This window comes from Pteropus alecto, unplaced genomic scaffold (genome assembly GCF_000325575.1).
Source record: "Pteropus alecto unplaced genomic scaffold, ASM32557v1 scaffold146, whole genome shotgun sequence".
Lineage (NCBI taxonomy): Eukaryota > Metazoa > Chordata > Mammalia > Chiroptera > Pteropodidae > Pteropus > Pteropus alecto.
Genome location: NW_006442107.1, coordinates 13,173,983 through 13,199,174, shown reverse-complemented (window position 1 = coordinate 13,199,174; position 25,192 = coordinate 13,173,983). Strand labels below are relative to the sequence as shown.

Sequence of the window (25,192 nt, the reverse complement as noted above, 5' to 3'; positions counted from 1 at the left end):
GGCCCGGCCCTCTCCTGCGGGGGGAGAGGGCGGACACACCTGCGGGTGGAGGAGCTTATTGGACACTGTCCTCCCTGACAGGAGGGGGCCTGGCAAGGAGACAGGCGCCCGCCCCCCACCCCGGCCGGCCCCGGCACCTCGGCCCTCTCCTGCGGGGGGAGAGGGCGGACACACCTGCGGGTGGAGGAGCTTATTGGACACTGTCCTCCCTGACAGGAGGGGGCCTGGCAGCGGGAGGGCACAGGGTGCCGGCCTGGGGAGAGAGAGGAGTGCGAGGGGGAGGGAGGGGAGGCACCACGGAGAAAACTTCACCGCCGTTTCCGGCCGCCCCCCTCGCGCGTGCTGTCCGACCCCAGGGAGGACAGTCCTTGAGGCCCCTCCGCCCCTCCCGGTCCTGGACGAGGCCATCCCCAGCCGGGCTCCCGGTGGACACTGGGGTTCAATCCAGATCGACACGCTCTAACCCACCACCTCGTACCCAGAGGCTCTGGCTGCGAGCAGGTGCTCTTGCCCTGAGCTAAGAACGCACCATTCGATTTGTCCCCTATGAACCTCTCCACAATAATAATACACACTACTAGCAAAAATCAGTTGAAAGCTGTACCACAGACTGCAGAAGTGCTTTTCACCCCTTCGCTCCTCCTCACATCTCTCCCAGGATGATATAGAACCATCCATGGCTCCCAGTCACCTTCTGAAACACGCAGTTCCCAGATGGGGATGGATCAGGTTCCCAAATTTCATTTAGAAGTCACATTTTTGAAACTTGGTGTCCATCTCCTTATAGAGACTACACATTACATCGGTATTTCCCAGAATGTCCCCTTGAGAAAGGGACTTCTGTGGTCAAGTAGATTTATATAGCCAAGCTCCTCTGGGACAGTTCAAGTCACATTAACAAATAAAAACATCCTCTCACACTCCCAACTTCTTTAGTAAATAAATCTTTATATCTTTGTTTAACTTAGTATTTTCTGGAATTTACTTGACTTAGAAACCTTCTCTTCTATAAAATATGCCTTTTATTTATCTAATTTTCCTGTAAAATCTTCCTGCAAAATATGTGAAACTCAGTTTGATGAAGTTCCTAGGCCATGTGGTAAACCCGCTTCATTTGGAGTGCTTGTTCCCAAATTACCATTAGATATGCAAGGGATAGATATACAGACCCACTGAAGTAGAAGCTGTCTTCTTGGTTAACTGTCTCTTGTACTTCTAGCTGGCCGGCAGCCCCTCGCTCACTCTCTCCCTTTTTACCTTGCCCCAGACACTGTCTCCATCTGTCCTCTTTTCTCTTTCTCTTGTGTTCTTCCTGCATTTGCCCACATTTGCTCTTGCAGCCACGCATCATCAAAGACAGGAGAGAGGGTGTGTGTACACACGTGAGTGCAATCAAGAGCGCGAGCACGTGAGCCCAGATGGAACTCAGAGCCCGGCCCAAAGCAGCATAACCAACATCTGTATGAGTCTATATGCCAAAATAGGAAAGATTTAGGATTATCCACAGTTGGAGATTAGTGCCAATAATCCTCCCACCTCCTCCACGCATCCCTTCCTGGCCCATCCCCTCCCAACCAACTTATGTCTGATGACTAGTCAAGTTGTCAGTAGAGCAGAGCAGTTTTGAAATATGTGAATTATGTGTCTGTTATGCTGCTCTCTCCCAGATTAAGGAGGGTGGTTGAACTAAAGCCTCTCTCCCTGCGGGGACAAGACAGCCGGACTGTGGATGACAGGTTACAACCCTCCCTCCTCCGCTGGCCCACCAGCACCAATAGCTCCAGCTACCTCACTACCTGCACATGGTGGCTGTTTTTGCAAGGGAGAAGACAGGAGAAAGGTAAAAAGGGCTGGAGGTGCTATGGTGTAAAGAACGGGACAGCCACTGAGCGGGGAGAGGGGGCAGAGGGGTGCTGGAGGAGGGCGGCCCAGCCTTTCTGGAAGAGTAGAGTCTCCAGAAGCCCAGGGGTCTGGAAGGATTCCAGGCTCGAGAGAACTTTTCTTTCTCAACTAGTTTTGTTAACTGGCCAGCAGTCTGGGCAGGGAGCTCGTCCCACGCTGACAGGGCTCTGGGCACCATCCCCCCATGGTTATGGTGTCCAGCACTGTCTTCCTTCTCCCAGAACCCTTTTCCCTTTCCTCCCACCACTGAGAAAGCTCCTATCTCCCAGACCATGGGAAGCCTCACAGGTAGGAGGCCCTCCTGGTGCCCCTCGCCCCAGCCCTTCTTTCAACTTAGCAACTATTTCTGCTGCACGTATGCTCACGAAAGCCTCTGGAAGATTCCGCTCATGCTCATAAAGAGTGAGTGGAGCCTTTGAAGGCTTCACTTTAACATAGGACCACATTTACAACAAAAACAGCCCCTCCTTTTGGGAATGTAGGGAGAATCTAGAACTTCCTGAGGTTTCTGGCCAAGCCTCTCACACACTATCTGATATAACCTCGTAGCACCCCTGGCTAAAGTCCCCATTTTACAAATGAGGACACTGAGGCTCAGAGAGTTAAATGACTTGCCCATGAGTGAGCGCTGGAGTTTGTTCTCACAGGAAAGGTCTCTGGGAGAGTTTCAGAAGGCTCAGCTACAAACCAGAACCCAAGAGGCTTAAGAGGGAAATGCTGGGCCGAGCAAGTATGGCGGGAGACTATTCTTCTTCAAGGCCAGAGGATGTTTAGCACCAGAAGTTTGTTCAGGAAGAAAAGATCCTGAGTAGAGGTACTCAGAGGATTTTTTCCCTAAAAAGCAGAGAAAAAAACCTTGGTCCTGGAGAATTTAAATGGGCTAATGGCAAGGGTAGTGTTTGGGTGGACTCTGAGGAAATGCCTTTGAAAAACACGGTTGCTCTTACATCAGGCACAGCATAAATGCAGCCCAAGTGCCCAGTGCTTTGTGGGCTCTTAGTCTTCTGTGATTTAGGTAACATCTGAGGATTACTTAAAGAGCAAATGCAAAGATCTCCAGTTGTTTTTTTTTTTACATACATAATTATAATTTGCTAGAAGAAATAGTAGTCAAATAGTGGAGGGATACAACTCTGTCTTTTTCTCTGGCTTTGTTTTCTCAATATCCAAAAAGAAATGAGCTGCTAAGGCAACTCTATACCATTGAAGTAGCACAGATTTTGAGAAGGGACAATGGTGCAAAGATCTTGACTGCTTTGGAGAACATGCTCTAAAACCTCACGCCCTTCATGGTTCTGGAAATTTAGTTTCCAAACTGGAATTTCCTTCACATGCTCTTCCTGATGCTTCCATACTCTTATACCTTCTCCCTTCTACCATCCCCAAGCTGTGACCTCAGTTCCCTGGCCAACATGGGCTCCTACTCTGTCCTCACAGCCCCCTGAACCTGGGGTCAACCTGGAGGTACTGAGCTTCTGGCAAACTCAGCTCTGCTTGCATGTGTCACTCTCTGCGAACTGGACTCCTCAGTCCTTGGTGAATCATGAGTGGTAACAGAAGGAAGGGATAATGGAGGTGGAAGAGCAAGTGAGAGAGGGACTAAGGAGGAATGGAGGAGAGAGGTGTAGGGATAAGGTGAGATTCCAGGTCTGAAGCAAATCAAACCATAGGATGCCCAGCCAAACTGGAATTTCAGATAAATAATGAATACTTTTTCAACATAAGTATATCCTGAATATTGCATGGGCCATGTTGAATGTAACATTTAGGACATACTTATACTAAAAATGCATCCATCATTTATGTGAAATTCCAATTTAAGTGGGCACCCTACATTTTAAATGACAACCACACTCCGAGATCCTTCCAAGTCCTCCCTCTCCATCTAACACCCTGCAACCAAGCAAATTTCCTGAAAGCTGTTATCTTCATTCCATTACTCTCAGCTCAAAGACCTCCCATCATCTTCCACTGTCTACCGCACCACATGAAGCATGAAACCTTTTCATTTTGAATGGTCAAAACCCTCCCCAGCACAGCCCCTCCCTCACAGGCGGTCTCACCGAAATCTCCTTCCTCCCCAGAGCCTGAAGCTTCCTCACTCTCTGTCCTTCGACTCTTCTCCTCCCAGCCCACGCCTTTGTCCATTCGATTTTCTCTGCCTGGAATCCCCTCCCCTTCCTTTATTTACACCTGCCTTCCTCATTACTCCATTACTTGGTGCCTTGCAGATTTCACTGCTGTTGAATAGGTCTGATTTTCATCTAAGCTCAGACCTGAGGCTTCCTGAGGGCAGGGACCATTATCTTCTTCCTGACTCCTCAGTAGTGTGGCTCTGGTGGCCTGGGAGGGGTGGGTGGGGGAAGGTTTGTTTACTGGATGGCAAGAGGGGAGCAAAGATCAGGGTAGACAGAGAAAGGGGTTAGGGACAGGATTGAGAGGTGGACGGAAGAGGCCAAGGGACAGGCAGCTGGGCAGAAACCCCACCCCAAAGACCATGCTCAGCTCTCACCCCAGGGCCACTCTGATGATGACAGGACCGGGGCTGCTGGGAGAATGGGCGTTGCTGGGCTCTGCTGGTCGCCCCCTCCCACCCCTGCCCAAGGTGGCTCCTCCCCCTCCTCAATCGGTGGGAATTGGGCCTGTGGCTGGGAGGGGAACCTATCTCTTGGACTGGGAAAGTGGGGATAGGGAGCTGGGGAGCTGGATGGAGGGGGGTTGGGGGGGCAGGGAAAGCCAAGAAGCCGAAAGAATAGAAGAGAGAAGAGGAGTGAGAGATGGTGGCCGGAGGTTGGGCCAGAGGGAGCACCTAGAAGGGGGCGGCTACGTGAAGGAGCAGGTTAAAAGCAGTTGGACACCGGTAAATTGGTGCGAGCACCGCACTGTCCTAGGTGAAGCTAGTTGGTTTGTTATCTTTACCCACCAAAGCATTTACTTTGGTTAGTCGCCCGATCCACAAACACTTTCGAGGAGATGACATTACCGAAAGGGAGGAACATCTGCATCAGCTCAGCGTCCCCAAACTCCTGGGGCAGATGGTAGATGAACAGGTTACAGCCCTCGGGCCCTGCGGTGAGGGGAGGGGGTGGGGCGGGGGAGGAGGGATGGCGGGGTGGGGGGAGAGAGAGACAGAGGAGAGGTGAGCGAGTTAGGCAGCGGCAGCAGGGAGGGGTGGGGGCAAGGTTAGGAAGGGGGGTCTCATCCAAGATCCAAGAAGAGTGAGGGCTGCTGAGCCCCCAGTCTGAGCTCTGGTCTCCACTCTGCCCTTGGGCAAATCACTGAACCTCTCTGTGCCTCAGTTGCCTTTTCTGCAAAATGAATCTGTAATAGCGTGCCTGCCTGGCAATTCCGGGGCTCCAGGGGCAGAGGTGATGAGTGAATTGGTGAATGCAAGGCCAGACCAGCAGTGGAAATCAGGTGCTGAGAAGAGGCAGAGGTAGGGAGATAATGGGAGGACCTGCTGGGCGTCCCTCCTTCCCAACCACGCTGCTCAGGGGAGGACAGAGGAAATCAGCCTGGGGCAGCCACCCCGGTAGTGCTGGTGCAGGTAGGTGGCGCCTCCTATACCTATGGGGTGGCAGCTCTGCCCATCCTCCTCCCTGGCCTTTAGTTCCTTCTCATCTGGTTCCCAAAGGCCCCACCTTCTCCTGGCCCAAACCTAAAACTCAGCCCCGGTCTTGAGGACAGAAATCAAGATTTATCCTGCCTCTCAAGTGGACTAGATGTGCAAGAGGGGCTTCACAGCAAGGCTCTGCAGTTAGCCAGGGGAACCCACGAGCCTCATTACATGAAAAGCTCTCCATTTCATTACAGCAATAACAGCTCTTCCACTTCTACAGCTGTCATAGTGTCACCGCCCCCCACCCCCCGACACACACCCACATTTCACAGATGAGGAAACTGAGGCCAGAGAGGTTAAATCACCTGCCAAAAGTCACACAGCCAGTAGGGGATGGAGCCTGGATATGGATTTAGGCCAACTGCCTCCATAGTCTGTGCTTTCCTCTCTCTCTACCTAGCTGTCATAAATCTCAATACCCCAGAAACTCTGAACACAGCTGTGGCCTTTGGATTTCTGAAATTTCCAAATAGCTAAAGATTTACATTTTTCTGTTTCAATGACCCAAATTTTAGCTCTTTGAAATGGAAATTTCTCCAAGATACTTCATCTATTTCCTGCCGTCTTAAACATAATATGCCACAGATGATTTAACCTTTTAAAGGGTGGTCATTTCAACAGTTTCTAATCCATGGAAGACATGCAAAGGAAACAGTTGCATTTGTTAGTTGTGTAAGAACCAAGGTTCTGATCAGAGGCTGGTAGACTGAGCATGAACTCAAAAGTGAAGGCTGTAAGGCACCGACATAGGCTGATATGCGGCTTTTAGGGCCAGAATCAACTGTCGTGGTTTTCTGGGAAGGGCAAGGCTGCCGGATAACCCAGTCTTGGAGCAAAGAGCTCACTCTGGAGTCTCTCCGCCCTTCTCTTCTTCCTCTCTTCTCCTCTCCCACTTTCCTCTTTCCTCCCTCCAAAGACTTCTCTAACCACCAAAGCTGCCCTCTGAGCTGCTGGCCTCCCCAGTCCTTGGTCCCTGCCCTGCACCATCTGCCCACTCCTCACCCTCCCCTCCCTGGACTGCTGTGTCCCAGGCAAGGGCCAGCTGACGGCGCGTTCAGAACCGGCGCAAACATGCTCCCCCACCCATTTCCAGGGGTCCCCCATACTGGATCCCTCCAAGTTCTGGGGGCCCTCCCCTTAGCCCCATACCACTGGTTCACACTCTGTGAATTTGTCCCTTGATGGTCCCCAGCTAGGTGTGAGTGAAGGCCTAATCTAAGCCACTTCCTCCAGGACTCCCACCCAGATACTCCCCGCATTCTCTCCCTTCAGGTGCTTCCTGAGTTCATACTCCGTACTCTGCGGTCTGAGGCTTCTTCTCTTTTGTGTCTGGGAGGTTTTCTCTCCAGCCCAGATGGGACTCTCTCTAAGGGCACAGGCATTTGCTGTCTCTTGTCCTCCTGTCCATCCCACCCCCATACCAGTACCCCAGCATGTGCCTTCCCTCCTCCTCCCATCCCCATTCTTCAGAGCTTCCCTCTCCACTCCATGCCATGCCGACACCTGCCTTGAACTTGGGCCCTCACTCCAAGTTCAAGTTCTGCAAGCTGCTTTTATGTGGATGTTATGTCTGTTCTCCTTAAAGAGATAAGGAGCCTTCGAGGGCAAGACCTATAGGCTCGGTGCCATCAACATAGGCTGTGGCTCAGCCTTCCCAACCCCAGCCTCGCCCCCTGCCCCTCATCCCTCAACAGGGAGCCTACACATTGTCTTACTTTGGCTGCCCCCAAGCTCTCACTGCAGTCCCTCATTCACAGATTATAGAGCACCCAGACGGCATAACCAGCAGGACTGGTCCAACCCAGCCTTCTGGTCCAACCCAGCCTTCTGAGAAAGTGAAATAAAGTTCTAGAGCAGAAAGTAATACCCCTGACCACAGGGCAGCTCCTGGACGAGCCAGGAATGGAGCCAATCCTGAGAGTACCCTCGGCCCATCTGTGGGGCAGGCAGCCTCTGGGGATTCAGGCGTCTGCTGATTTTCAGCTCAAAGACGAGGAACTGGAAAGAGGGTCCTCCCCAGCAGCCAGTGTGTCTGGTATTTCAATGGCATTACATGGGGGATGTGACCATAATGTAAACAGACCAACCACTGGTGTGGCTAACGGAACACAGCCTTCTTTGTCATCCATTTCTCAGGTGGACATGGCTGTGGTCTGGCTCTAACCTACCCTCATCCTGTCTCCTCCGCATCCCCAGGCTCATCTCATCTTTTGCAACACTCGTACCTTTGCTCCTGCTGTTCCCCCACCTGGAATGTCCATCTCCCCATCTCTGTGTGCTGAAGACCTCATTCTTCAAGACCCCCCCAACCCCACCCCAGCACCATGAGCTCGCCCTAGGACGCAGCATGGCTCTACAGGTATCTGGGTTCGCATCTCATCCTTCCCGAAGCTCTGCTCCCCAGGTTGGCTCATCCTGTGCACCACCGTCAGGGAGAATGGGGACCACAGTGGGAGATCCCTTGGCCCGAGGGGAGGCTGCAGCGGTGACTGGCCACACAGCGTCTGGTCTAGGGAGCAGGGCATGGCAGTGGGGGACTGAAGCTGCTCAGAGATGGAGAGATGGTGTGAGTAGTTCAGAGCTAGACGCATGCAGTAGTCTGAAGTGTGAGGTGGGGGGCAGGGCAGGGAGTAGATGAAGGACCTGAGTTTAAGGCCAGTGGTAGGGGCTGTCATGTGTTGTTCAGAGCATCACCAACCTATAGCCGTGTGTGAGTGTGGGTGTGAGTGTGGGTGTGGGTTTGGGTGTGGGTGTGTGTAGCAGGGTTTGGATACCCCTGGGCCCACAACCCAGATTGCTGTAGGGCTAGGGTGGGTCAGCCTGAAGCCAATGGAGTGACAAAAGTAGTAGAGCCTGTGGGCTCAGCTCTCTGTTCTGCAATGGGCCACACCGGGATTCCTGGACCCCACTCTTTGTGGCTCTGATCTGACAGGTGTGGTGCTGGAAGGCTTGGACTGGGTGAGAAGAGGGCAGAAGCGGGACAGGCTCCAGGGCCACAGCCCTGTGAGGGATCCTAGTAGAGGCTGGTGCCTCACCCCCACTTCACTGATGTGAGCCCAGGTGTCACTCAGGCATGGGCAGAGGGTCCCACTATGCAGGACTCCAAGGCTGAGAGGGGAGGAGACTCACATGATTTTGCTTCCAAGCCCAGGCTCTTAGCTGTTCAGGCTCTGGGACTTGTCTGAAGAAAGGGGTTTGGATAAGCAGACCCCTGGGGGTCTTCCAGGACTAACCTACAGCCCCAGCTCTGGAATGGTCTGCTGCCGAAGCTCTCTGCCGGCCATCTGGAGATGAGTGGAAACCCCTGGCCATATGCGCTACTGGGGCAGATGTGGTAGCCTCGCTGGCCAGGTGACCCTTTTCATGGGGTCGAGGGGGATAGGACCTTGTCAATGTTCCTGCCCCATGGAACTAAGCTCTCTCAAGCTCAAGGAATCCCTGAGGGCAGACTTGTTTATGCAGCTCCGATAGGTCTCTAGACTCTGAAATGGGTGGGCACTGGAGGTCTTTATGAGTCTCAGCGTCCTGGGCCCACTGGCCTTGGCTGGCCCACCCTGTTCACACCACAGCCTATGGATGTGGCTTTCTAGGATCTCCTTCCACTAGGCCTGCACTGGGACATTCCAATCCCCTCACCTGCCCATGGACGCCTGCCCTGGGAGCTCTACCTCAGAGGCACAACTTCTGTCCATGCTGAACTGGTCTCCCAACTCCCTCAACACCCAACCATGAACATTCCTACTTTTCCACTTCCTCTCCACTGGGAAAGAGGGGATTATTGGACCACAAGTCATCCAGGGCCCCACCTTCTTAATCTCCCACCAGTGGGGTTTGCAGAGATGCCCACGCGAGTTCCGCCTCCGTGTTTGGATTGGAGAGCACCGCATCTCACAATCCTGCCTTCTTCTCTCACCCTCGACACAGCACAAAAACATGGCCATCTTTCCAATAAAGTATCCAGCCAAAGGCCCAGGAGAGCGGCCTCTTTGCGGGGAGAAGGGGATGGGGAGGGGCCTGGGAGCCCGGCTCGCAGACTCACCTTCTCTCTGTTGCTGGGGGATCATTGGAGGTGGCTGAGGAAAGGCCTGGCTTATCTGACCATAGGCAGCAGGGTAGGCGGCTGCTGGAGGGCCAAAAAGAGGCAAGAGCGAGAGACGACAGTGACATGGAGAGAGACAGGGTAAGAGGCAGGAAGAAAGAGAGAAATTTCAGTTTTGAGCAGTAAAAGCAGACCAGCCAAAAAGTGCATTTCAGCTCAGACACTCAAGATAAAGCCAGCTTTCAGTAGTAATGAAGGAGAAGCAGCAGAGCGAAGAGGACAGTGTGTGCATAAACGTGAGTACGGGGGTGTGTGTGTGTGTGTTGCCTAGCCCGGGGGTGGGAGGGAGAGAATTGTGACTGACAGCTCGCCTTGGGCTTTCTACAGTGGCTGGTCTCCTTCCCATTCAGTGACCCAAGAACATCTGCTCGCCCCAGGGCTGCCTTTTCTGGCCCCTCCTTTTTTCTACCTCTGGCTGCCGATCCTCCCTGGTTCCCTGTCATCTTTGCTCAGGTGCCACTCCAGCTGCCTGTGTATGCCTAAGAAGAAGCAAGAGGTAGAAACTGCTTCCCCTCTAGGGCCTCTCTTTCCTTCAAACCCAGGCATCTATGCTTCCTGGGCCAGTGACTGTGGACAGCGGTGGGCAGCCCCCCAGCTCTGGCCTCACCCCCAGTGCTGCTGTGTACCTTGCTGCTCCTGGACAAATTGGCCCTGGCAGCCCCAAGAAATCTGGCCTCACAGATGGGTAACTGCACAGCAAAGTCAAATCTTCAGCCTGGTTCACCAACTTGTTCAAAGTTTTGACCACCTACCACTGCAAGGGCACCTAGGCTATGATGGGTAAAATCTGCCTGAATGCTAGGGGGCCTGAAGAGAAGTAGTAAGCCAGGAGTTGGTAAAGCCCTCCCTCCTTCCACCGAAGCCCCCTGCCACACCCTCCTCCTCCTCCCTCCCACACAGTGCTGGGCCAAGGCCTGGGAGGGGGGGCACTAGAGCCCAGGCAGGAGTGGGGAGAGCCGTGGGGACGTGTGGATACTAACGACCTGCATACTGCTGCACTCCAGCGTAGGCCTGCTGCAGGGGGTCCGCGGCGGTGGGGCTCTGCGCTGCAGGGGAGCCAAGGGAGCAGAGGTCAGTGGTGCCCACCCAAACCAGCCCCTCCCCCACCATGCCCATGGAGATGACACTGTGGTTACATTGCCCCCTCAGCCACTGTGGTATCTGTCCTGGGGCAGGTAATCTGAAACAGGAACCCTGAGTGCCTGGACTCTGTTGGGGTTCCCTCTTCCTCAGTCCAAGGCCCTTTAAATAGAGTGGAGGTTGCCCACCCTGGCTGGCAGATGCAGCTGCAGCTGGCGTGAGGTGAGGTAAGATGGGTGGTTCATGCAGAAGGCTAAGAAGGGCTGGGAAAGAGATGGCAGAGGAGGCTTTGCCATGAGGGGCTTCGTGGAGACACACGAGGGAACTGGCCATGGAGAAGGGCTGTGGGAAAGTGGGAAAATGGGCAAGACACTGTCAGAAGAGTGATCTCATTCTCACTTATCCTCAGCAGAAGGCGGGGGCATATCCCAGCTGAGTGAAAGAAAGGGCACAGGAGGCCTCACTCTGCCACTCTGTCCTCCCAGGCCGCCCACGCCTGCTCAGAGGGACCCCATCCCTTATTCTTAGAGAGTTTGCAAAAAGCGTGGAGGCTTCTATTCCTAGGCCATGGCCAAGTCACCCTCAGCAGGGACTGGCCACACAAATGAGGTATGCCCCCATGGGCTGGGAGAAGGGTGGTGCCCACAGAAACTGAAGAACAAGCAGACCAAGGACCTCCCTCCCACCCAAATTCGTGACTCTGGGATGTCTACTGCCTTGTGCAAAGAGAAAACCCTTGTGCTGATACTTTGGCAAGCAACTTAGAGCATTTGGACTTGAGAAAGGCTTAGTTCACTTATTGCCTCTCCTGTGTCTGCAGAAGCTGTGAGCAAAAGCCTGGTGCATGGGCCAATGGTGGGTACTGCCTTTGGTGACCACAGCTAGTGATGACTGCCATGGGACTGGGCCAGGGAGGTGGATGAAGACACATCTAGCCACAGTATGTTTAGGGCAAACTGGATAACAAAGGGAGGCAGAAAGAAAACCATCTAGGCTTATTTGCCTGGTGACCTAGGCCTGCCAAGCTAACAGGCAGAGCCAGACTTTGGGTCTGTAGACCAGGCTGAATCCTCAAACTTCTCTTTTGAGCTCTTGTTTCTAAACCTCAGTAAAGTCTCACTAGAACAATAGCACCTGGGCCTCAGGGGAACCAAAGGAAATCCTGTGGCAGAGATCTTCAGAGACAGTGCAGATGACCGCAGAGGAGCTGGGCCAGGGCACGGCTCAGAGGGGGAGCTGAAGACGGGTCAGGATGCAGGCCCTGGCCTGACCCTATCCCACCCCGATCCCTCTATTGCCCCGATGGTGGAGACTGAAGCCAGGAGCTCCCTGTGCTGAGGTGGTGGTGCTGCTCAGTAAGGTGGGCCTCTTCCTCCTTCCTGCTGCTTCCTCTCTCCGACCCCTCTACCAGCCTCAGTTCTCCGGAGGGAGAGCCACATCCAGCTTGTCCCTTGGTCTCCCCAGCTACTCAACCACCTAGTACCTTCATGCAAATTAGAAAAAAGTTTCTCTTCCTCTGGGCACAATTTGGTGCACTGTTTAAAATAAAACCCGAACAATTTACGTGAGAGCCCCCACCTGGCACAGCACCAGGATCATAGCGAGTGCTCAGCAATACTGTGACATAAAGAATGAATGAATGGTCCTTAACGTTTGTGAGAGCCACCCCTTCAGGGGTGTTATGTGGCAGTAAAGGCCACACTGTGTGCTTCCAACATGGTCTCGATAAGCAAGAGGAGAGAATGAAGAAGCTACCTGGGGTTTTTTTTTCCTGAGACCCCTCTCTACTTCTCTGCTTAATGACCTCATTAGTAACTGCCAAAGGATGAACATTTTGAAGGATCTCGCTCATTATAGTGGCTCCAAACTCCGCATTCAAAGATGGTAAATTAATTTTTCTAATGTACTACTTTTCTCCTTTCCTTTCCTCCATCCCTCCCTCCTGCTCTGGCAGGGAATTGTTTATAGAATGTGGCAGATTGTTACAAATGGGGGAACATAGCATTTCCAAATTCCATGAGTAAAATAGCTCACAGATGCTGGTGGAGGTGGGTAAGGAACAGGTTTGTCAAAATCCGTGGCTCCAGATGGGCTTGTGGGCATGGAGGAGGGGGGAAATGAAACCACCCAGATGTGCTGGGGACTGTATCTCCCAGCCCAGGAGCCTGAGGCAGGAGGAGCCCAGGAACTTGAGACTGGTAGGCTCTCTCCCACCTCCAGCTTGCCAAGCCCCTGCTCGGTCTCTCTTGCCATCCTGGAGTCTTCATTCTGAAACAACACTCCAGACCCTCTGGGCCCTACTGATTCTCTCTAGGCTTCTCTGGCCTTTTCTCTATGAACTGAGGGGTGAGTTGAGAAGCAAGCACTGGGACAAGATCAAGGACAACTCCAAGTTCAAGGTCAGGACATTCTCCTCTATTTTTCTCTAGCACAGTGACCTTGTACTCTGCTGCTGCTAGAACTTGTATATTCTCTGGATATCTGGGCCTCATTCCAGACATTGAAATCAGAATCTCTGGGCTTCTGAAGTTTTACAAAGCCACACAGTGGATTCTGATGGGCAACCAGAGTGGGAAGCACTACTTTACCCTCCACTGCTGAGTCACATCAGGCTGACCTCTTCTGCCCTTGTGAGGCCAACCTCCTCACCATCCCCTCTTCCTCTTTCTGGGCCTCCAGGACAGCTGCTCCATGTTCACCCTCCTCTCTCCAGGCCCTACCCATCTCTTAAAGTCCAATCTGAGCCTCCTGTCAGGATAGCTCTGTTGGGCTTCTTCAGCCTACAGAACTCTCCCTTCATTTGAATTCTTTAGTACCTCAAGTTGGAGAGCATTCACTCTTGATCAAACTCCATTTTGCTTATTGTTTCAACATTCGGTCAATGTATACTGTGTTCCTGACTAGACTTTACCTCCCAGGAGACTGGCTCACATCCTGCTCTCCTTCTTGCCCCGTTCCCTCTTTCATCCAGCACACACTGGCACATAATCATAATTATGGGGACTCTGTAACCTCATCATCTGCCCTCTGGGGAAGAGGACAGCACTTTTTACATCCCTAATACACTGCCCCTTGCTGGTTTACTCTAGGGCTTTGAGCTCAGCTTTCCTGCTCTGTCACTCCATCCTCAAGACCAGAGACAGGAGCACATGGGAGAATTGCTAAGTTCGAGAGGAACAAAGTTAATTAGGAATGGGCCTCCTGGATCTTCCTGTGTGCCATCATTCATGGAAGCGGGGCCTAGGAGCTGTCCGAGGTCCTGATCCTCTGTCCGAAGTGCTGACCGGGGTTTTGTGTGAACCAAGGAACCAAACTGGTACGTCCCTGCCAGAATGCCAATGTATACACCTCCCACTCCTTCCCAAAAGAGTCTTTTCCTGTTTAGCACTAAATATAATTATTCTTCAAGCTTCTACCCCCTCATTTATTGTGGGTCAAATTCACTATTAATTTGCAGTTACTAACTTCTCTACCTGGTTGTAAAATTACATCTATTCTCTTTTTCTCCCCTGAAGGAGTCCCAGGAATGCGGTTCTTTCTCACCTATCAGACTAACACCTCTTCAAGGATGGGAATTTGTTCTCTCCCACCAGAAGCTCCCTGAGAGAAGACAGAAAGCTGGTTCTCCCTGATCATATTTGGGGTTCCGCTAAGGAACGGACAGAGGGCAGGAGACACACATTCTCTGTTATAACAGCAAAGGCAAGGATAGAATGAATGAAGAGTGTGCTGCATGGGTAAGGAAGGGCTGCCAGATGTGCTTACCTGGGTAGGGATGGATGCCATTGGCAAACACAGCTTCTGCAGCAGGCTGCCCATTGGCCTGTGGGGGGAGGCCGGTGAAGCCGTTCACCCCAATGGGGGATGGGATGCTAGGCACGGCTGGTGCAGTGATGCCCGGAGGGGTGCTGCCACCTGGTTCCAGAGGTTGAAAGGGGTGGAGGAGGAGGGGAAGCAAGCAGAACAAAGGTGAAGAAAGACAACTCATGGAGCTGCACCTCCTGGTTCCAAGGGCCTGGGGATAGACTTGGATCTCACACACAGATGCAGTCTTGTCTGTGAATCATGCCTTGGATTGTCTTTCTGCATAGAATGATTCCACTCATTTCAACTGTACCCATCTTTCAAGGCAAAGTCCAAATTCCACCTACCCATTGAAGACTTCCTTGACCACTGACCACTCAGCCTTGGAAGTGCAGCACATAGACTATTCTCAGTGCCCTTGACTTTGATCACACTTGGTCTTCCTTTAGTCTTTTTCAGTAGTTCTTGCTCACCCCAGCTAAGTCAGGATGGGCTGGTCCTTGTTTAGCCACCAAGGGGTTTCTAAGTTGCTGGCTCTGCTCTCTTGTCTGGATCACTGAGGGGCTGATCTGTCTCCCCAGCAAGGAGTTTTGCTACTTAGGTGGAGGAGGTCTTAATTCTGGAGTTCCCCTGCAATGAGGGAGAAAGGACTTTACAGAGTCCAGACTCAGCCTTATCCATACACAAAGTAGACGCCTTGACCTCCTCCAGTTGAAGTAATGGTGATGCTCATCTCCACGAGGGTAAATATGGGTCACATGACAATGACAATGCCCTGTGTCCTCCCTATGTGAGGTGAATGTAACCCAAGGTGTGGCTGGGTGATTGTACTGAGGCCCCAGAGGCTGGAAAGGGCCTTCCTCTTTGTGTAAAAAGCAGGGTCTCTTTGGGGATAGGGACCTCAGGCTGGCCTGGGCTCAGAAGTGTCCCTAAGTTGGAGACCAGAGCTGTGGGGTAGTGCTCAAGTTAGGCCTGAAGATGGCACAGTCTTCTTTTTCTATGGCTTTTATCTGGGAAAGAAATAGCTCCTGGGTGTCATGAAGGCTGCTGCTATGACTTGGGTGCAAAGAGCAAAGGAAGCTTGGTGAATGAGAGCCTTGCGTGTTGGTCCATCCCTTGGGACTAGAGGTTTTCTCAACTTTGATACTATTGACATTTGTAGCCAGACATTTCCTTGTTGTGTGTGTATGGGGGTGGGGGGCACTGTTCTGTGCATTGTTGGATGTTTAGCAGCATCCCTGGCCTCTACCTACTGGATTACAATAACATCTCCCTCTCCAAGTTGTGAAAAACAAAAATGTTTCAGGATATTGTCAGATATTGGGGTTGGGGGCACCAAATTGTCCCGGTTGAGAATCACTGAACTAGACAATAATCAAGATCCAATTAAAAACACGCTTCATGAGCAAAACTCTTTCCAACCTCCCTGTCCTTCAACAACTGTGGTTCTCTCTTGCTTGTTGCATAGTTGTCTTGGAAAAAGCCAGTGATTCTACATTGGGTTAAAGGGAAATTAAAAATGGACTCTTCCTCTGTTTGGGCCAGGGACCAAACAAGGCTACAGAATGGCCAAAACTCTTCTCCCCTCGGACCTCAAAGGGAGATGTGTTCATGTCAATTTCTTTCAAAAATGACTTGAGTGAAATTCCCACCACCCTGAAATCACATCATGGACTGGATGGGGCTCACATCCCATCCTCCCTTGGGTCCCGAGGGATTAGAACATTTTTGAGACAAACTGACAAAGGACGAGGCCTGCTTGAGCCCAGATGCCATGTAATCTTGCCACAGGATGGTCCATTGATAGCCAAAATTGGCCACGCAGAAGGTCCAGCCTGGGTCTAGTTGCTCTCCTGCTGGGCCGTGTCCTGTGTTGGTATCTGCCAGCTCACCTGAGGTTGGGGTCATGGGCGCGGCTGCCAAGCCGTTCATGTTGAGGGCCGCCATCTGCTGCATCTGGGCGGCGGCGAAGGCAGCCATGGGGTTCAGGTAGCCACCCTGTGCGACTGATGCCATTAGTGCCGCTTGCTGTTGCATCAGCTGGGGCAGAGGGAGTGGAAAAAATATCATGCGCTTCCAGGGGGGCAGCCCACCCCACCACCAGGGGGCTCAGCTCTTGGACACCAGCCTCCCAGGCCCTGAACTCCAGGGAGCTGAGACACATTCCCCACCCCCACCCCCAGAGAATCCTGATGTCTCCCCCGTTCCTGCCCTAGTTCTCAATGGCTATTAGAAACCACTCCTGAGAGGGAACTATTCAAAAGTAGCAGAGGATTATTAAGGACTCTAAAGTTGTTGTAAAGAGTCGAGGAAGGGGACTGGCTCCATGGGTGCCAGGTCAGCCCTGTGAAGGCCTGTCATTCATGGAGATGTGACACCCAAAGCTCTAGAGACACGTTAGATGAGCCTCTGCAGAATTAACTTAGCATGGATTTCTGTCCAAATGTTCTTACAAAAGTGAGTGGGGACTGGAGAGGTTGTTAAAACTGGCTAAATTTGGATACTGCTGAAGGAATGAGGTGAGCTTGCATTTTTAGAACCAGAACCCTGGCCTACCTCAGTACCACCCATGTGGGGGTTGTGGCTACATGTCTGGGAGACAGCTTAGGAGAGATGCTGGCAGAGCAGGCCCCAATGCGAAAGAAGTCGGTGGGCCAGGCAGGGCCTGGGAGAATGGCAGGGGATACATGGCTGTGATGGGCTTTGGGGAACCTCACAGGACCCTTGCCAGGAGTGACCAGAGGTCTGAGGACACCCTTCTATGAGTGGGGACAGGGGTGGGGTGGTGAAAACCAAACACCTAAACTTCTCTCCCTCCTTCCAATTGGTGCTTCCTAGGATTTGACTAGAAGGAGAGCATTCAGGGTAATTCACTTTGCTGGCCTGGCTAGAAGCTTTCTCTCCAGCTCCCCTCCTTAAGAAGCAGGACAGCAACCCACCTCCTCCTGGCAGCCACCCTAGATTGGACCAGCCTTCTCTCAACCCCCTCTGGCTTCCACTTCCTGGGTTCATTCCTGACCACTGTTCACTCCCCAGGGCTAGAGCAGTATTTTCTGGGCCAAGAATAGGGCTTCCCTCAGCAGTTAAGTGTCCCTGATGTAGGGTTCTAAGCAGAGTTAGCTAGAGAACCGCTGCCCCCCCCACCCGTTCACGCCCCCACTTACTGCCTGTGCGTAGGCACCGTAGGCCCCGAACGGGATGGCCATGGGGTTGAACATGCCCATCTGGCCAGCCATCTGCTGCATTCGCCGCATCGTGCGCTCCTTGTCGGTGTCGGCGAACTTGACCACCAGACTGGATGAGGCTCCCTGAAGCCGGGACTGCGCGTGAGGCCCACCTGCCCTAGCCGCTTCCGCTCCCAGCCGTCCAGCTAGCTGTCTGTGCCCTTGACCTAGGCCCACCCTTTCCTCTCCGTAGGGCGCTAGTGGGGGGTGGGGAGCCCACACCGGTGCTAGCCCAGGAGTCTGGGGTCTTAACTCAACCGTGGGCATTTTCTGTCTGGGTGACCGCGAGCCAGTTCCTTAACATCTCTGGGCCTCAGTGTCCTTAACTGAGAAATGGGATAATGGTAATGTTTTCCTATCTCACGGGGAAGCTGTGAGCGCGGCACGCGTTTGTCACTGTAAGGACCGAGCACAAGGGCGAGAGGGGGCGCTGCTGGTGCGCTGGGTTGGGCTGGGGTGTCGGTCCGCCACTAACCCCGTCCCCGCCCCGCCCAGGGGTGGCCTCACTCACCGGCATGGTCTGGCTGCCGTGCAGCGCATTGATGGCGGCTTGCGCCTCAGCGTGAGAAGAGTACTTCACAAAGGCGCACCCTGCGGGGACAGGAAAGGCTGAGCCAGGGTCCAGGGGCTCAGAGGAAGGCCAGGGAAGCGCGGGGACTGTGAGGCGGGGCGCGGAAGCGACCGAGGGGACAGGGTGCATCCCAGAAGAAAGCAGAGCAGGTGAGACAGAAAGACCGAGAGAAAAAGAGACACCGAGAAACGCAGAGACAGAGAAAGACCAGGACGGGCCGGAGATTTAAAAGTACCCTAAGTCTCCCCGTCCCTGTCTGGACTTGGATCGCGACCCTTCCTTACCCACAGACCCGACTGCCTCGTCCCTTCCAGGCATCCCTTCCTGGCTTGAGGGTCCCGGCCAGCTCTCGGCGGCTGCGCACTCCGCCAGCAGACGGGCGCGGGGGAGACCCCACCCGGCTCACTCCCGCCCCACCCGGCTCACTCCCGCCCCACCCCCACTCACCCTTGCTGTTGCCGTCGGGCCCGCGCAGGATGGTGCACTCCTCTATATTCCCGAAGGCTTCGAAGAGGCGGCGCACGTCGTCCTCAGACTGCTGCTTGTTGAGCATACCCACGAAGAGTTTTCTATCTTCTGGAACAAAATTAGGAGATGCTTACCCGGGCCGAGGGCCAGGCGGCGCGTGGGCAGGCCCGGGGTGAACAAGGCACGGCGGGAGGAGAAGGGTTTCGGGAGAGAAGAAACTGAGCAGAAGCGATGGCGATGGCGGGGTCTCAGGGAGAAGATGGGGGCGAGGGTGGGGCATAGCCCGCTGGGAAGATGAGGGAGAAGGGGTTGGGTCAAGCGGGATTGGGATTGCAGCGACTCTGCCCCCTCCTGCCTAAAGGGCAAGCCGCCCTGTGAGGGAGCAAGGCCGCTCGTCTGGCCGCTTGCTTAGGACAAACGGATCGTTCAGGCAGCCCTGAGATCCCTCTTTCCTCCTCTTAGACACACAGTATCTTCCTCAACCACCTTCTCTCACAAATGCCAAAAATTAACTCACAACAGGCAAGTCTGCCACAGGGCCTTTGCATATGCTGTTCCCTCTGCCCTCCTCATCCTCCACATCACAAGGCTGATTCTTTCTCCTACGTCTCAGTTTTATTGCTTCCTCATCAAGTCCCCTCCTTCCACCTCTCCTTGATCTCCGTCTCAGCCCCTCACTCTCATGGCCTGAATTTCAAAGGACAATTATTTACTGCTTTGCCTGTGTAGTTGGTTTCTATCTAGCTTCCTGCCACCATCCCTCCCTCAATGTGTGCTCCCTGTGGAAGAGACCAGGCCTTACTGGAGCAGCAGTACCTGGCACATAGCAGGCCCTCAGGACAGACTTATGGAATGAATGAATGCTTTACGCCATTCGCGGGGACGCATCTCTTTTCTGTCTCACGTGTTTTTGCCTCCATCTGGTGCCCTCTCCTTGCTCTGGGTCTTCTTACTTGTTCATGCTGCAAATTCAGCCCTGGGGACTTTTGAAGAGCCTGTTCCTGAAGACTGGGCTCCCTCAGCAGCTCCCGCCACACTTGTGTTGAGTACCAAATGATTTGCTGACGCAACTCAGCTGTGTGCTTAGGGTGACAGAGGTCACATTGGGTTGTCTGTATCAACTCGTGACTTTGAAAAGATTGTCCACCTTGCAAGCTCTTTTTTCTTTCTTTTCTTTCTTTCTTTCTTTCTTTCTTTCTTTCTTTCTTTCTTTCTTTCTTTCTTTCTTTCTTTCTTTCTTTCTTTCTTTCTTTCTTTTCTGCAAGCTCTTATTTTGATGTGACTTCACGCCTCCCATTGAGCAGTGGGGTTTATGTGCCCTACCCTTGAATCTGAGTAGGGCTTGTGACTGCTCTAGAAGTGATGCCATCTCATTTCCAAGGCGGGGTCATAAAAAGGATCAGCTTCCACTCAATTCTCTCTTTTGGTGATACATGCTTTGTGGAAGCCAGCCACCATGCTATGAAGAACCCCCAACCGGCCCACACCATGAGTGCATACAGAAAGGAACCGAAGCCCCCAGCTGACAGTCAACATCAACCACCAGACACGGATGAGGCCTCAGATGATTCTAGCCCCTAGCCTTTGAGTCTTCTGCCTGAGGCCCAGACATCCTGGAACAGAGACAGGCCTTCCATGCCATGCCCTGTCTGAATTTCTGATCCACAGAATCCGTGAGAATAATAAACAGTTGTATTATACCACTCACTTTGGGAATAAATTGTTATACTGCCATAGTAGCTGGAACAGGGGGCCTGTGGTGACAGTACTCAGCAGGTACTCACTAGATATGTGTTAACTACTGAAGACTGGCACACACAGGCATACACAACCAAGGCTGCAGAAATGCACACACACACTCCTCTCAAAGCTGCAATCAGCCATGTGTTTATGATTTTCTCTGAAGGCAAGGGCACTCTGAGACCATGTCTCTCTGTATTCAGGGTGGTTGGTACCTCCTGCCCCCTTACTCACACTGCCAGGAGAGTTCACATAGAGCTGAGGGGCTGGAACAAAGTAGAGAAAACCTCCAGGTCCCTGCACTACTTCACAAGCCACCCCAGAGTCTTCCTCTTCAGGAAGGCCTAACCACTACCCTACTGGTACCGCTCAGCCCAGAGCACTCAGCACTGGGCAAGTTCTCAGTGATGAGATGGCTCTGGGTTCCAACTCCTTCCATACCCTGCAGTGCACCACTGCCATTTCCTCTGACCAGTTCTGGGTCAGGGCACTCTAGCCTGCCCTCCACAACTGATAAGCTTCAGCCAAAGCTCCGGGCCCGGGGCCCTGACCCCGCCGCCTGCCCCAGCCTGGGCTACTCTACCTGGCTTCTCCAGCCATGGCAGGGCTGGACACACCACTACCTCATCTCCAGGGCTCACCAACTCCAAGCTAGGAAACCAAGAGAAAGGGAGAGAGAGAGAATAAAAGGAGCGAAGCTGAGGAGGGATGGCAGGAGATGGGGTCAGGAGAAGAGAGGGAGGGAAAATGGCAGACATGGATGAAGGAGAAAGAATTAGAAACAGACAAAGAACAAAGAGAAGAGACGGGTAGGAAAGGGCAGAGACAGAGGAGAGAAGGTAGAAGGGCTTATGTTTAACTACTGGAAACAGCAACAACACTTACATAAAATGAACTGGGAGCTTTTAAAGCCTTTAGTGGAGTAATTGAAACTCTTCTCCAGGCCCAGAGCAGTGCTCCCCCATTCCCAATGCCTTTTAAAGGCTCCGAATTAATGGGATTTCCAGAAAGAAAAAGAAGTGGAAACCGCCTTCTGCTAATCCCAGGCCCTCCTACTTAAACATTTCTTCTCCCTGGGAAGGAAAAAGGAGGGGAAGAGAAGGCCCCTCCTCTGCCGGAGCCTGATTTAAATGCTGGGACCTCAGCTCTGAGCCTTCTCTCCTGACGTCTGAATGTATTCCTTTATTATCATCATGACAGCTTTCTGATTGCATTAAAATTCATCCACACGTGCCTTTCTACCCAGCCACTTCCCTTTTGCCAGGTTTTTTTTTTTTTTTTTTTTGCTAATTCCTTCTTCCCCTTCCCCTGAAATCTCCCTTTACTGCCCAGTTCTTAGTTCTTTGCGCTAGGCCTGAGTCCTTCCTTCTTGAAAACTTTCCAAACGTGAAGGGAGTGAGGCTCCCCCTCTTGTTACTTGTCTAGATTTTCCCAGGGAAACTACAACTAACCTCTGAAGGCCGCAAGAAACCAAAGAAACCTAGCTCCAGACTCACTTCCTCCGGGGGTTCTTGAATGACTCCGCCCAATGCAAAGGCTCGTTTGTTTCTAGCATCCTCAAATGGATTCGGTTTGTGTCCTCTTCATTTCCAATTGGCTTTTGTTACTAGGTGAGCAATTCTAAGGCTTGTCTTTTAACATCAGCGCCTGGAAGGACTCTGAGTCTAAGGGTGGATCTCCTTCCAGCTCAGGCCCCCTGGCTCAGACCCCAGGGCCGCTGTACTCCAGCTGTACAACTGCTCCCCGCCTCAGTTTTTAGGTCTATAAAATGGGCATAACTAGGCCCTCCTTCTGTGGCGGGTGCTAGGGTTCCAGGAGATGCTGCGGGGACAGAGCCTGGCTAGCAGTAATAACAACGGTGATGACCATTACTGTGACTCTATTCAGGAAGAGGAGGACATGGAGCACCGTTCCCCGCTTGGTTTGCCTTGCCCTAATTCGAGGAGGAGACAGAGGTCATTTGGGGAAGAAGTCAGAAGATCCACCTCTGATGGAGAACACTTGAAGTAATAGGCAGGACTTCACTTAGGCTGTGGCTGACCAGCTGAGATGCACAACCTCCCCATCTTCTCACCCCCCTGTGGCCACTTTCCCAAGGCACTGTACTTAAGCTGTGTCAGATGACCAATGATAGGTAACGTTTGGCTGGTATCTCGGATCTGATACCAGTGAGTCTCAGAGAATGACTCAGTTCCACACCCCACCATTGACACAGACTCCTACTTCTTGGGACAGGCTCAGCAGTCCCTGACCACAGCCCACCTGTCCCTGGGTGATGGTGAGGCTATGGTGCTGTCACTTCCCCCCATGAGCCCTAAGCATGAACCCACTCTTGGGGTATGAGTGTATTGCTGTTCCTCTGAGGCGATTCTCATTTAGGTACTGCTGGAACTGGGCCATACAGGGTACCTTGAAGGAAGATGAAGACAGTAAAGATCTCAGAGCCATGGTGGAGCTGGGTGGGAGGTCGCCGAGGCCACATGATGCCCAGACATGTGGTGATCAAGTGGAGGGTGGTCTGAAGCCCTGTATCCTCCTCTCAGCAGAGCCCAGCGTAGGGCAGGGTGCTGCATTATGCTCACCTTCTGACTCCCAGGGCTGAGCACAGTGGCTGGCACAGGAAAGCACTGGCTGTCAGGCTCTTGCAATCATTCAACTACTTGCTGAGCACCTTCTCTATGCTAGACACTGTTCCAAGCATTGCTTCTAAAGCAGTAAACAAGAAAGGTGAGTCTGCTCACTGGAGCTCACATCTAGATGGGGAGACAGGACATCCACAAGAAACAAGTTCCCAAATAAGACAAAAGTCCTCAGGGCCATCACACAGTGGCTCCTAGAGCTGCTGTGTCCTACTTAGGAGGAACAAGGCCACAGAACGGCAGAGCTGGGAAGGACCCCAGAAAATACCAAGGGCCTCACCTTTTTTTAGATGAGGAAATTTGGGGCACAGAGGGAGCTCAGGATAAACATCTGGGGTTCAGACTAAACCTAGTCTCTTGACTTTCCAACATTGTACCCCGCTGGCTGCTGCCTTCCTGCTCTTTTAAAATGTGAGGGCCTGTGTCTGGGGTTGGGGGCGGGGTGAAGGAGCACCTTGGGTTCTGGGGAGCCTGAACCCAAGGAAGGCAACTTGGCTCACTGTGCCCAGATGTCCTGCCACCACTGCTGGAGAGTGGGCATAGTTTATGCCCCCAGGCCCCCACCCTCCACCAAGGAGCTGTGGGTGGAAGAAGCCAATAAAATAATGGATGAGAAAAGTACCCAGTTCTGTCAGATGAAGGTGTTTATGGCAACCTCAGGAGGGACTGGACCAGAGCACCTGTCATCCCTCTTGGGTCTATCCCTCGGTCATGCTTTCGGCAGGCATTTATTGAACATTTATTTTGCACCTGTGATTTGGCTGAACAGGGAATCTGAGATGATTCTTGGGGGTACTTCTGGGTTTCCTCTTTTGGGGGGTTCTCTTCCAACAGGTGTGTGTGGGAGTGTGCGTAGTTCTCAGATCCCTGGGGTAGCCATTCTTTGGCCCCAGAGCCTCTGCCATGGAGTCCCTCACCCACTTCCCATGGGAGAGGATAGCCAGGCTTGCTTTGTCACATGCAATAGCTCTGGATCGCAGGCCAGAGGAGCCATTTAGGGGAGGGGGACATGGATGTACCCTGTAGGCTTCTGTGGCGAGGTGAGGAGGTGGGCTGGAGTTATGCTGTCCAGAGGACATGCAGGGGCCTCCAGGCCCACAACAGAATTTGAACACAATCTGAGGAGTGGAAGGGCCTCCTTCAGCGGCTCTTTTCACCTGCTCCCAAGTGGCCCCTGCCTGTGGCGGGACTTGCAAGAAGTTTAACTTTGCTTTTCCAACGGCCGCTTGCCTTCTCCCTCGTCCACCAACATACACATTTCCCATTCCTCTGGCCTCCAGACTCCTATTTTCCCAGAACTCAATTGAACTGTGTTTGAGCTTCAGTGTCCCAACCTCTAAAAAGCTTTGGGTGACGCCTTCCAGGAAGCAATAGGTGCGATGACAAAGCAGTGGGATCTAGTTGCCAGAGTCTCAGTTTTCCTCCGCTCCGCCTCTGAAGAAATAGGTTTCTATGCTCACTCATTCAGGCTGTCAGGGCAGAATGGGGCTCTGGCTGCAGGATTTACACTTTCAAAGGAGAGCCCAGAAAAAAGAGAAGCAAGGCGCCCATGGCAGGTTTAGGATAGGCCCCTGCGAGGGAAATTTCCGGGTGATGCCTTAGGGCCCTCCCTCACAGACGGGTAGGTAGCATCTTGCTGGCTGCCCAGCGTTAGAGGACCCCTCCGGGCGAGGCGGGTGGCGGTAGCGTCTGCTCGACTTGCCAAACGCCAGCGTCCTGGAGCTAATGCTCAAATTCCCGTTTAATTTCCAAAATTTGATTCACTCATTACCGTCGGCATTAAACAATATTTTCTGCTTAAGGATAGACGGCTGCTGGGGCACTGTAGACAAGTGCTCAGATGGTTAATGACTTTTATTGCCGCAATAGACTTTTACCGTTCTCTCCCCTCCAGCTGCTGAAGAAGGGTTTGCAGGGAGACCTGAGCTGGGGAGAACCCATGGGGGCAGGGGCCAGGAGGGCTGTGGCTTCTCTCCCGCTCTCCAGCTATTGGCCCTGGATGTGGGCAGGTTGGTGGCAGAGCCCAGAACCCCACGCGCCCCATGC

The 25,192-nt window shown here is 52.8% G+C and overlaps 1 protein-coding gene across 16 annotated transcripts in view; it reads right to left on the bottom strand.

Moving 5' to 3' along the window:
* CELF4 (CUGBP Elav-like family member 4) overlaps window positions 1-25,192 on the bottom strand; it is a 294,610-nt gene that overhangs the window by 9,318 nt on the left and 260,100 nt on the right. For 3 of the 16 annotated variants that reach the window (XM_025038707.1, XM_025038703.1, XM_025038701.1), the window contains exons 4-12: window positions 18,747-18,875; window positions 18,240-18,319; window positions 17,669-17,812; window positions 16,397-16,544; window positions 14,466-14,615; window positions 10,601-10,666; window positions 9,561-9,644; window positions 4,886-4,969; window positions 175-253 (exon numbers count right to left, since the gene is read on the bottom strand). In XM_025038707.1, coding sequence (XP_024894475.1) covers window positions 175-253; window positions 4,886-4,969; window positions 9,561-9,644; window positions 10,601-10,666; window positions 14,466-14,615; window positions 16,397-16,544; window positions 17,669-17,812; window positions 18,240-18,319; window positions 18,747-18,875 — 964 coding nt within the window. The remainder of the gene's footprint in view (window positions 1-174; window positions 254-4,885; window positions 4,970-9,560; window positions 9,645-10,600; window positions 10,667-14,465; window positions 14,616-16,396; window positions 16,545-17,668; window positions 17,813-18,239; window positions 18,320-18,746; window positions 18,876-25,192) is intronic. The other 13 variants (XM_025038708.1, XM_025038702.1, XM_025038706.1 and 10 more) reach the window with 10 other exon arrangements.